General features: G+C 39.3%; 1 protein-coding gene across 1 annotated transcript in view; it reads left to right on the plus strand.

Annotated features, from left to right (window-relative positions):
- The first annotated feature begins 6326 nt into the window (after window positions 1–6326).
- Window positions 6327–12954, plus strand: part of LOC107657278 (proto-oncogene Wnt-3) — a 30271-nt gene continuing 23643 nt past the window's right edge. The window contains exon 1 of the mRNA XM_016445318.1: window positions 6327–6836. Coding sequence (XP_016300804.1) covers window positions 6757–6836 — 80 coding nt within the window. The 5' untranslated portion in view covers window positions 6327–6756. The remainder of the gene's footprint in view (window positions 6837–12954) is intronic.

Here is a 12954-nt window from a genome sequence, read left to right on the forward strand (position 1 = left end):
TGTCAGAATGTACTCACCCTTATGATGTTCAAAACCCAATTCCTCTGTAGACTACAAAAGGAGATGTTAGGCAGGATGTTCACACTGCTCTTTTCCATATAATGAAAGTAAATAGTGACCAGGTGCTGTCTAGTCTAAAAAAAAAAGACAAAAACAGCAGAAAAGAACCATAACAGCAGTCTGTACAAACCATGCCCTAAATTCCAAGTCTTATAAAAACATGTGATAGCTCTGTGTGAGAAACAGACTGAAATTTAAGAGGCAATGACATTTGCCACTGTTGGTGAAAAATCTGGAAATACATGTGCCATATCTCAATCTACATAAGCACAGTTTGAGATGATTTTTCTGACATTAAGCTATTGTATGGCTGTATAAGTCTTGGAAGAGCACAAATCATATGGATTACTTTTATGCTTTTGTTGTGCTTTTTGGTGTATGAGGCTAATAATTACAGAGTCTTCAATTTTAGGTGAATTATTCCTTAAATACTCAGATGAGAGCAGTTGGACATGTAAAAATTAAAATTCATCATTTACTCACCCTCATGTTGTTCATCTTTAATAAACAAATTAAGATATTTTTGAAACCTAAGATTTCTATCCCTCCAATTGAAGTCCATTCCTATGGTGACCGGGAGGAGACGTCTTCAGTTCACTTAGTTTTGTCGTGGCCACGACATGTTAACTCGTGGGAATGTGATATGTCGTGGCCAGGAGATCATTTTGTCAAGGTAACGACATCTTTATGTCGTGGCCACGAGATGCTATGTTGAGGGAACGACATCCATTTCTCGTGGCCACGAGTTTAATGCATAAACAAACCTGCGTGACCATAGCAACCTGGGATTATCAGAGATGGATAAAACATTTTTATTAACATTAAACATTTAATTTAATATTTGTTTATTATTAATATTATTATTATTATAACTTGTTAGGGCACTATTTGTATATTTATTTCATACAAATATAATATTTTATTATTTCCCCTTTCAATTCGTGTATCGCTTTACCTAATTAACATTCTGTATAATTATCCTAGTATTTGCTACCATATATTTTGCAAATACTGTAAACGCCTGACAATTATGCCAATAGGCCTACTTTATGATTGTATGTAAAGAGATCGAAATGAAGGGGAAAAAATTACATAAAAAATATAATAATAGACTAATGATGATGATGATGATGATGATAATAATAATATACAAATATTACTGAAAAAGACGATCTGGACGCAGCTACAAGCATGTGGGATGAATAAAAATGTTTTCTTGTAAGCCTATTTCATTTTATGTACTTAATGTAACATTTATTCATGATAAATTTAATTTGAGTGCTGTCTACATCGCGTGCAATAGCCTACAGTCCGGTAGCCTAAGCCTATGGTTAATATAATAATTTAATAATGTAATGATTTATATAGTCTAATAATGAATATAATAATTTCTTAATTCTAAATAAAATATTAATGAATCCATCTCTGATAATCCCGGGTTGCTATGGTCATGCAGGTTTGTTTACGTATTAAACTCATAAGGATGTAGTTACCTCGACAAAATGATCTCGTGGCCATGACATACCACGTTCCCACGAGTTAATATGTCGTGGCCACAACAAAACTAAGTGAACCGAAGACGTCCCCTCCCGGTCACCGTACTACCCACCAAAACATTGATGCTTTAGAAAGTTCATAAAGACAAAAAAAAAAGTAATTCATATGAACCGAGCAGTTTAATCCAAGTCTTCTGAAGAGACGCAATTGCTTTATATGATATGATAAAAAGATTTGGTAACACTTTAGTATAGGGACCAATTCTCACTATTAACTAGTTGCTTATAAGCATGCCTATTATTAACATATTGTTTTTTTTTTTTTATTAGTACTTAATAAAGCACATATTGTGCATGACCATATTCTGCATCCCTGATCCTACAAAATGCCTACATTTAACAACTACCTTACTAACTATTACTAAGCAGCAAATTAGTAGTTTAGTGAGGCAAAAGTCATAGTTAATGGTTTGTTAATAGCGAGAATTGGACCTTAAAATAAAGTGTGACCAAAGATTTAATTTTGACTTTTATTTATATAGCACATTAAATATGGTACACATGGAAGCAGAACCATACTTGCAACCTTTCAACTAATCTTTTAAGGAAGCATGGTAAGAACCTTTTTTCAATCTGAGGTACATTTGAATCCTGTGAAAACTTAGCAAAAAGACATTTTTAGACTGACACAGACAAACCATCTATCCCCAAATGTCATATTTAACACATACGAGTGACATTATTTCCACTACCCTCTTTTTAACATAAAATCCATTCATTCAGAACTCTAATATCATCATCTGGGGCCTGGGGTTTGGACTGTCACACTCTGAAAATAAATACGGTCTATGCTTCTCACATCTGATTCGATATTTGCTTAAGAATGCGTGCCAGGCGACGTGCTTTGCAAGGATAACAGTACCCCGAAATATGCAATATGCCCTGGTAATGTATTCATTTTCGAGCTTCAAAAACCCGAGTCAAGAATAATTTCAAACTTGAGAGAAGAGGAAGAGAGGGCTTGTGACCCAAGCCGGGCTAATGATAGCCACACTGGAAAAAGCTAAAGTACTGACACTCCATTATTGTCCTATAGAGGAAGCTGAGGATTAGAACACCAAAGAATTTCAATAAAAGAAGTGTCTGTTGTGGGGCCGAGGGTCCTGGGGGGCTGCGGAGCTTTAGGCATTGTCCTGGAGGGTGATTGAGAGCGAGAGTAGGGGAGCGGAGAAGCATTGTGCAGGGACGGAGCCTTTCTAAAGGTGGTTATTAGGAGAGAAATGGTGTGGGGGTGGCTGTTGACTCTTCATCTTGTGTGAACAAAGTATCTGGCATATAGCTCTCTCTCTCGCGCGGCTTTCGCTTTACGATGGCCATGAATACTCTCGGCGGGCTCGCCCAGACCTGTGCAAAGGCCTATTGTCTGGCTTAAGTGTGGTTTAATTAAGCAAGCTCTGTGTCCTGAGAGAAGAGAGGCGCTTTAAAGCACTCGAGTCCCGCAGAGATGCCGGGGATGATGCGTAGTATCAGGGCTATTGAAGGGGAAAGTGTTGCTGCTCTAATGAAAAAGGTTTGTTTGGGGGGGGGGATGAGCGAGTAGGGGTGGAGGAGTGTCTGGGCTTTGTCCCCAGCTTACAAAGTAGGGACAAAAGCTGTGATATTATACAAATGCACCCATTTCCAGGACATGATGCGGGGACGGGGGCCCGGAGACGGGTCGGACTGCTCCATCTCAGCCCTGTTGGCACCTTACAAAATGATTTTTTCCCCCCACCACAAAGATACGCATTCTAGTTAAATCCCGAGAGCAGGGGGCTTCTGGGTACCGCAAATTTGGGGGTTGCGGACTTAAGCGGATTTTCTCTGCAACTGTAAGAACAAGCTAATTCCTCAGACCTCCTTTATCTCTAACATGGTAATAACAAACAATGAAATTCTGAAGAGAAAGCAGCAAAGGAAGAGGAGAGAGGAGAGACGCAGACACAAAAGAAGGAGAGATTGAGGGAATGAAAGAGAGGAGAGACGTGTGTGAGGAGAGGGTGGGCTAGGGCGTGTTAAGAAACTTTCTCGCTCTAGTGTTATGTGTGAACGCTCCGCTAATCCAGGTTTTATTGCTTGCCTGTGTCCAGCCACACTGTCCGGATTGAGTGTGGGTGAGGGATAGTGGGGGCCTACACATGTCCCTCTTTGAGGAAAGCCTGAGAAAGAGCCGGACCTGGTTACGGCCGTTTTCGGGTTGCCTTAGAAACCCGCACCACTGGGGTCCTCTGTGTACGTCTCTGCATTCCCTACGCATGCTGCTAGCAAACACATATGGATTAGAGCTAACGTTAAAGGTGCGGTCACATTAGCGAAATTCGGTGAAAGCTTGCAGGCAAATCAGGTACATTATCTATTGTCAGTAGCCTAGCAATGTATGAAGAAGAACTCACCGAGAGGTCACTTTCAAAACACGCGTCTTTATGTTGGTCAATGGGGCACGTCTGTGTGAAATTCCCAATTGTATGGATTCCTAGCAAAATTAATAGATTAATAGACCAGCGTTACATGTGACTGTACCTTATGTTTTGGCTTGTGTCATTCACGAATTATCTTCCATCCACTCACAGGAAGCCAAAAGGGTGTCTTTCCCAGATTATAGGGGCTACTTTGTGGGTGTGTAGGGTGATGTATTAGCCTAGCCCTAATAAAAAGCAGGAGTGTCCAAAAACATGACTTAATGAGGGAGGATGAGAGACTCCTGACCCAGAGGTCAAAGCTCCGGGCGAGTCTCTTTATTCCCATTGATCTGCTAGCGCACTTCATTTCCATGCTCTAGGGCCCACTTCAGTAAATTCATTAAGTGCGATTGATACGAGAATCAAGACTTCCTCCAAAGCACAATGGCTATGCTAGGAGGGAATGGTCTTGTTTGTGCTGTAGCTATGTCAAGCATCTCTGGCTTTTGTGCTGGCTTCACACTGTTGCGGTGCATGCTGGGGTTCGAGTCCTTGAGATTCTAATCGTAAGCTCATTTCCAGCCGGTCCGTTGTGTCATGGCCTTACGGCCTTGACCTGGGAAATGTGGTTTCAGTGTTGTTGAGATGCCGACCGCAGACCGTTCATCGCCTCCGCTCATAAATTACGCTCCGATCAGGTTTTCCCAGCCAATCCTGGCGAGCAGATCCGTGTCTGTCACTCTTCAAGAATGTGGAATCAAACCGCTGATCTAGGCACAATGAAGCTGATGGAAAGCAGATCTTTATTCTCGATGTCGGGAACACAGTGTATGCTAAACATCGATGTAACCTGCAATCTAACTAACAGGTTCATATCTAATCAGATCAGGGGTGTAGCATCCTGTTAGAAACACTGAAATGCATGAACATTTAAGATGTCAGAATGACCTCGCAGTGCAGTTGCAGCGCAGATCTGATTGATGTGGTTGACCCTTTTGATGTGGGAGAATAAAGGCAAAGATCGCGGCAAAGGAAATATGACCTCCAGACCGTGGTCAGAGCTGTCAGTGTCTCCCTTCAGCTCCTGTGGTGGCTGCGCAAAGACCATGCCGCTGCTGTGAGTGATACAGATAGATACACTAGCAGATAAACAGAAACACAGGCTTCAGTCCTTGATCACTGGATTGGAGGAGAAAGTCTTATCCAACCACAGCCAAGCAAGAGAATACTGGACAATAACACAAATTAAACATTCCTGGAAAAGAGGTGGGCTGTGAAAACCGTTTTTTATTATTATGAACTGGAATTTGAAGTAAATTGGCCACAACCTACAGGAAACTGAATTTGAATTTGAATTGGAATGACAGGAAAAGGAATTCACTGAATTGCAATTCAAAGAAATAGACTTTCAAACTCTCAAACTTTTAAAACTTATTTTCAAAACGTCCAAAGAAACTATTTTCAAGTCAACATTCATAATAAAAAAATCACAGCCATATTAATTTCTCTGAATTTTTTAAATTCTTTTACATTTGCATTTAAACTCTTCAATTCAAATTTTGTTGTCTGACAATAATTCATTCTGTTCATTTCTAGGCTTATTTGTGTGGAGAACCACACATGCTTACTGATATAAAACTCATTTGAATGCAATTTTGGTCTCCAGTATTTTTAACTGAAACCACTGTCAGTTCGCCTCTGTACTGGCGTTTTAGATCCGTCTGAGACAGAGTCTATATTAGAATGCATTGTCAACTTTTAGTGCTGTGTCTCTTTCTAAGTGCCGTCTGCCCTCATCCCATCCGAATGACAATAGTGTTTATGTAAAATGTACTGCCTTTGGGCCACTGGGGCACAGAACACTACATGCCACACCAGCTTTTACGGCTTTTTATTGTGTTTCCTTTGTGTCCCATCATCACAAGGGGAGGACGCGGCCATCAAAATTCTCCAAGACAAAATTCTTCTCAACGTGTGAATGCATCTGCACGCACACGCATCCGGAACAATTAGTTCAGGGCACGGCGTACTTAAATATAGTGACGCCGTTCTCCAATGCCGTCAGCAGGCCCTACTCTGACTCAGCTGGGTTTCCTTGATTTTAATACAGACAATATAGATCTTAATAAGACAAATCTACCTCAGTGAAAACTCAGTGCTGACACCCATTCATTCTTATTCCCTCCCAGCCTCCTCTCTCTCTACCTCTGTCTCTTTCTTTCTTTGCTACATTACCAGGGGGTGGTGCATGATTGACAGATGGGCAGGAATAATAATTTTCTTTTTTTTTTTGCGTAACCTAAGGCCATGCTCCGTGATTGGCTTGCCAGCTGACATCTCCAAACCTCGCTTGTCGTTTTTTCCCCTCTCTCTCTCACTCTCTCTCTAATATTGGCCCTGATGATCCTAAGGGGGAAAAAAGTGGGGAGAGAAAAAGATATGTACCTTAGGGAAGAACCTCAGTGAGAGGGAGGGAATCAGAGGACGAGTAGGAGCGAGTGTGTGAAAGAGACACTTACTCTCCTAACTACTGGGACACACACACTTTCCTCACCCAACTCAAAGAAGCAGCAAACCCTGGAGAATTATTTATTTTATTTTATTTTTTTGCTTTCATTTAAACCCCAAAATTGCTAATTATTCTCTCAAGCATCCATCTTTTTCCACCTTAAGACTTGCCTGCTGGGACTTAATTTTCAGCCCCTCTATAGGAATTCTATGTACTGATCAATAGCAATTTCCATCCACACAAGACATACCTCATGGATTTGTACCTGGTTGGATATCTCATGTGCATGTGGTTGTCCAGCTCTCGGGTGCTTGGAGGCTATCCCATCTGGTGGTGAGTAGCAACGATCCCCACTTTCTGCATCACTTTCTCCAGTAGCACTGGGGGAGAATGGTGGTCAGTGATCATTTTACTGCCCTCTTCATCAGAGGGCAGTAAATATAGAACACTTTCAGTTGACTGCGTGGAAAAAAGCTTCTCGGCTCAGTCCAAAGAATCTTAACCTCAGCCACTGGAGGGACGGAAAAGGCTAGCCTGTCTTTTTCCTCGCTGCCGCATTTCGCCCGGCTCCATTTTTTTTTAATGTTCGAACGAGGCTGTTTTTGAAACTCGGAGTGTTGTGAAATGGATGCAGCATGTTTGTCAGAGATAAGGTTAGGTTAAGGTGTCAGCCAGCAGGCTGCTGGATGGGGTATATTGTTGTCTTCACTAATAGCCTCAGCACTCCAGCCGTGTTAGGAGTGTTAATTGGGGCATTAGTGTGGATGTCCCTTGGCTTGGGTCTCAATAAATTCATTGGGGTTTAACCCAGAGTATCATTACACCATAAACCCGAGGCTGCTTTGAACATTTATTTTTCTCTAAAGTCGCTGTGTCGTGTATTATAATCATATTTGTGATTTGAATTTTTGATTTTGATTGTCCAAATAACCAAATAAGAGCTTGTTTTGCACCACAATTTATGCAAAGTATATTGAAATGGTCCACATACACATAACACACATGCTTTAATAATGGTAATTTGTTTAGTTTATTCATTTGAAATCAAAACATAACATCAAGACATTCAAAACTGAAAGTAAAGTCAAAAGTGTATATTTTATATACAGGTTGAGTTTAGCTATTTAAATATATAAACAAATTAAGTAATTAACTACTTTAATCCTGCAATATTACTTAAATATATTAAAGTTTGAAAAATAACAGAATTTAATATTTATTTTAAAATTTTAATATGTAATTTTTCCCATTTGTTTGAATTCTGTTATTCCGATTTGACATTAGGCTAGTCCTGTTAAAGCTCTTATGTTCATTAGATTTCGATACAGCAGAGATCATATTTACCTCAGAATGGTGCTGATATGTCATAGTTCCACTAATTACCCCATCCTCAAAATGCCACTGACCTCACAGGGTTCTCTTGTAACATGAGTCTTTTTGCAAAAATATTTGTGTAGGCGTACGACAAAAGCCCCCCTGGCTCATGATACAATACTTGTCAGAACTAATGTGCTTTAGTAGTCCCAGTTAGCATGTGGTCCCCGCTGCACTCTCGTTCCAAACCACCAGCATCTTCTGGTTTCGTTTATGAAGCGAGAGTTGCCAAACATGCAGTCGCACTCATAGACTTACACACACAAAGGCCACGGGGCTGAAGCATTATTATTTGCGTGGCTTTACTCATATGTTGACATTTAGTGCCACCAGAAGAAACTGACAAAGAGCAAAGGAGTCTCGAGTCATTGACCCGAAGCTGTTATCTCTGACAAAGGTGTAATATTTAGCCACTGACAATGCATAACTTCTTTGATTTGGATAAATTAATAAAGTGGAGGGGAGCAAAAATGAGAGCGTGAGAAAGAAAGTGATACGAAAACGTACATGGCTGCAGGTAAATAGGTAGATGCGTCATCATTTCTTGTCTTCTATCTGAAGGAGTCTGAATGGCATCGGTGAACATGCAATCCTAAAAAAAACAGAAATAGATTAATAGAAAATAATTTGAATGTAGCAGGAGAAATATCTCTACTGAAGGATTTCAATAGACATTAACTTTCAAAAACTAGTGGTGCTATGTAACAAAATGTGATAAAACAAATAGTGCTTTCGTGTCTACATACAAAATCAGCTTCATGATTTTACATGACACAGGCACACATTTGGTTAGTAGTTATTCCTAACAAATTAGTTTTAGTCAAAAAATAATAACATAATATAAATAATAATCAATAATATTACTATTTGTATAATAATGTGACTGAATCAACCTTAAAAATAAAAAAGGCTATATTAGAAACAGAAGTAATATGTGACCCTGGACCACAAAACCAGTCTTAAGTCGCTGGGGTATATTTGTAGCAATAGCCAAAAATACATTGTATGGGTCAAAATTATCGATTGTTCTTTTATGCCAAAAATCATTAGGACATTAAGTAAAGATCATGTTTCATGAAGATATTTTGTAAATTTTCTATCGTAAATATATCAAAACTTAATTTTTGATTAGTAATATGCATTGCTAAGAACTTAATTTGGACAACTTTAACGGCAATTTTCTCAGTATTTTGATTTTTTTGCACCCTCGGATTTCAGATTTTCAAATAGTTGTATCTCGGGCAAATATTGTCCTATCCTAACAAACCATATATCAATAGAAAGCTTATTTATTCCACGTTCAGTTGATGTATATATCTCAAAATAAAAAAAATTGACCCTTATGACTGTTTTTGGGCTCCAGGGCCACATATAATATAAACAGTAATAATTGTGTGTGTTCAGTTTTTTTTTAATTAGTAAATCAAATGTATTTATGTCCTATAGTGAGAATTTAATTCATCCTGGTAGATCCTCTCCCTTTAATCCCTTCACATCTGAATGGACTTTAAATCTATGATGAACAGAGCTGCAATAATCAGGCCGATTTCTTCCTTAATCTGTTTCAACAGCTTACCAGGCCGCTAATATCTGACTTTATCCTCTCAAGATGAACTAATTAAGCTCAGTCTTAATCAGCGAGAGCTCTTGAAAGCATTCAGCCTGTCTAGCTCTGTTCAATTTCACATGCATTACAGATGACGAGCAAGCTGAGACACAATCACTCCGAATACCAGACCGAGAGGAACAAGGTATTTGTGGCTTCTTCCCACAACATCACCGCAAAGCCACCATCCGTTCGGATCCAGCTGGCTGTTTCCACCGCCGTTCATCTGTTATCTATCAAAACTTCAGCTCGGTTACAACACAACAGCTCAGAAGAGGCCTGACCTCAGATGATCAAGTCTCGGCTTGACCTGGAAACACTTTTCAGTAGCTCTTATTATCTGAAGTACCCGTCAAAACAGTGGAAATGAACTGCTCAAAACCGTATATTAAATATTAGAGATGTTAATTGGTTTAGAAGTTTACTGAAATTAATTACTTTAAATTACTTTTAGAACTCAATCAAATTTGGCATTCTGTGCGCAGTCCACCTTTTTAAAGTAGTTTTGTTTTTTTACTCAAAGTTGCCAAAAACAATCTAAAAATGAGGTAAACTGATGGTTACATTTATATTTTTTAACATATAATATGGATTTTAAGCTGCTCTTTTTGTTATCGTAACAATGTGGCTCGCATTAAGGATATATAGGCTTTTATTCTTATGTTCTCAAACGGAAAGAGCCCTTTCAGACGGAAACATACACAAGCACTTAACACAAAACTCTAATTCTGAATTAATTAAAATTCGGAAAACTCTTTTTTTGCGAGAATAGGCATGAAGGAGACAGCATCGGGAGGCCAGTAAGCATTCTGACCTGCTCTGGTCTCCTGCTGGCTTCAATGGGACTTGACTCATCTCTGCGAGAGAGGAATGTCATTATACACCCTTCATACCAAACCCCCCTGCATGTCAGCCAGTGTCACTGCTTTAATGATACCGCAAGAAAATCCACCAGCTGCAATTCAGTGTGAAAAGATCAAGGATGTTCAGGGATAATGGGGGCCACTTAGGAAAAGGAGGGTGACACAGATAGCCTTAGTTTTCAAATGTATTGATTCAATATCAGCAAACCAATCAATTGTATTGTTGCACAGCAATTGTGTGGGATGATTTATGTACACTGGAAAAGGTGGCTACTTTAAAACAATTTACACTTTGAATTTGCGGTCCCACTTTATATTAAGTGGTCTGTACTTACATTTACATTCATAATTTACTACAATGCACTTATTGTGTACATGTTTTTACATTGTACTTTATTCAAAAAATACCTGCTTGTAATTACATTTGTAATTAGTTTCTTAGATTTATAATTACAATGTTGACCCATCCCTTACATCTTAACCCACCCTTAAACCTACCCATACCACCAAACCTGTCCCTAACCTTACCCGTACCCCACCTCAATAGCAGCAGAAGTGTTTTGCATTACAATATGAACACAATAATAATTTTTTGATGTAAGGACATAGTAGGTAAGGCCACTTAATAGAAAGTGGGACTAGTAAATTTCATAAATACAAAAAAATGGCAAGTAACACATTGAATAAAATGTGAAATTTTGAAGTAAAAAAAAAGAATTTTAAATATGCTCCAATAATCTATTTTACTTACAACTTTGTAAAACAATCTTATAGTGTACACAAAAATAGAATAAAGTTCTAGAAAAAAATTTTTTTTCGCAACTACTTGTGGGCTCCGCCCACCGTGAAATCTCATTGGACCAAATTTCTGCTTCACATAAGTGCATATTAAGCACTAACTTTTGATTGCCTGAGATTTTGCCACAATGCAGTTTTGCATTCAGTTTAGACTGATTATTTGCTTGTTAGGACACAGAGGAAGGTTTAGTATGCCAGCGTTTGCTCTGACTGACAAACATGCACAAAGGTTGCTTTATTAAATAAACTGGATTAAGAAGAAGAATGCACAGTTACCCTCATTCAAGGTCCGATGATGAATACACCTGTGGTCTCTGGATCATCCAGACAACCTGAGGTTATCTCTGAAGTCATCCTATCACACACACACATAATACACGCACTTTAAATAGTGACAGTGGATGATGCTGGTGTGTGTCTGTGAGAGGTTTCTTTAAAGCGATAGTTCACCTAAAAATGAAAATTCTGTTATCATTTATTCACCCTCTAGTCATTCCAAATGACTTTCCTTCTTCCATGGAACAGAAAGGAGAATTTCTGAAGACTGAATCATTCAGGTCTTGTGAATTAGATCAACAGATTCACTAAAAAGATCCAAATTAAAAGAATGATTTGTTCACTAAGTGTAATTCTCTCATTAAAGGTAAATCTTTAAAGTTTTAGTTACAAATTATTAATTAAATTTTTAAACACTGAAAAAACAATAAAAGTACATTAGACTGTAATGACCACATTTTGACATTTGGCTAATGTTTGGTCAGGCTTCCGAATGGAATTGGAAAAACCATCATGGCTCTGGTGAAAACCAAACTTCTAAGTCCATCTCAGTTCTTTCAGAAGGGCTTTAGGGAGTTGTGTAATACATCATAACTTTAATCAAAAGTGTCAGGTCGCTTACGCAGGGACTGCCGGTGGAGTCAAAGCTCTCTGACAGCTCTGCTAGTTGAGCAGTGACAGGCAGCAGCTCCCGGAGACAGAGCCACAGAGCCATAACGTCACAGTAGTTTCCGTACTACAGCAACAGGCCAGCAGTTTCAGGATTGAGGTTTAGAAGTTATCTTACTGTCCTTACATCATTTAGAGCCTTGCACAAATAGTATTACCGAAAAAAACACACACACATTCCCCTGCTTGAATATCAAGCTTTTAAAGGGGTCATAGGATGCGATTTCAAGTTTTCCTTTGTCTTTGGAGTGTTACAAGCTGTTCGTGAATAGATAAGATCCCTAAAGTTGGGTATGACTAAAGTCTCAAACCCAAAGAGATATTCTTTATAAAAGTTAAGACTGGTCCACGCCCTCCTAAAACGTCTCATTTAAACACGCCCCCACATGTCTACGTCACTATGTGGGAAGATTTGCATTAGCATCTTTGCTTTCACGCAAAGAAAGAAGGCGTAACTTTGATTCTCGCTGTAGTATTGTTGCCGCCGCCGCCATGTTGTGAAGATGCTGTGTTTCGTTGCAAAAGCGAACATACTTTGTTTGGCCTTCCAAAAGAGGACATGACTAGAAATCAGTGAAATGCAGACATGGTTTTATGTTTACGCGGCGCGAGACAACGTTTTGTCTCTTCGCACCTGGACACGGCATCACAGTATGGTAAGGGGCGTAACCATAGACCGTATAAAAACATGGACGTAGTGACGTCACCCGTAGATTTCCGAAGAGCGTTTTTGAAGCTCAAAATTGGGCGGAGGCAGCCGTCGCCATCTTGGCAGCGCGTCAACGCGCGTCAATCCCGGATAATCGAAAATGGGCAAAGAGGCGGGAGCAGGTTGCTGAAGCCACGCCCACCTAGCTTGACGGTG

Source organism: Sinocyclocheilus anshuiensis, unplaced genomic scaffold (assembly GCF_001515605.1).
Source record: "Sinocyclocheilus anshuiensis isolate Anshui unplaced genomic scaffold, SAMN03320099.WGS_v1.1 scaffold159, whole genome shotgun sequence".
Taxonomy (NCBI): domain Eukaryota; kingdom Metazoa; phylum Chordata; class Actinopteri; order Cypriniformes; family Cyprinidae; genus Sinocyclocheilus; species Sinocyclocheilus anshuiensis.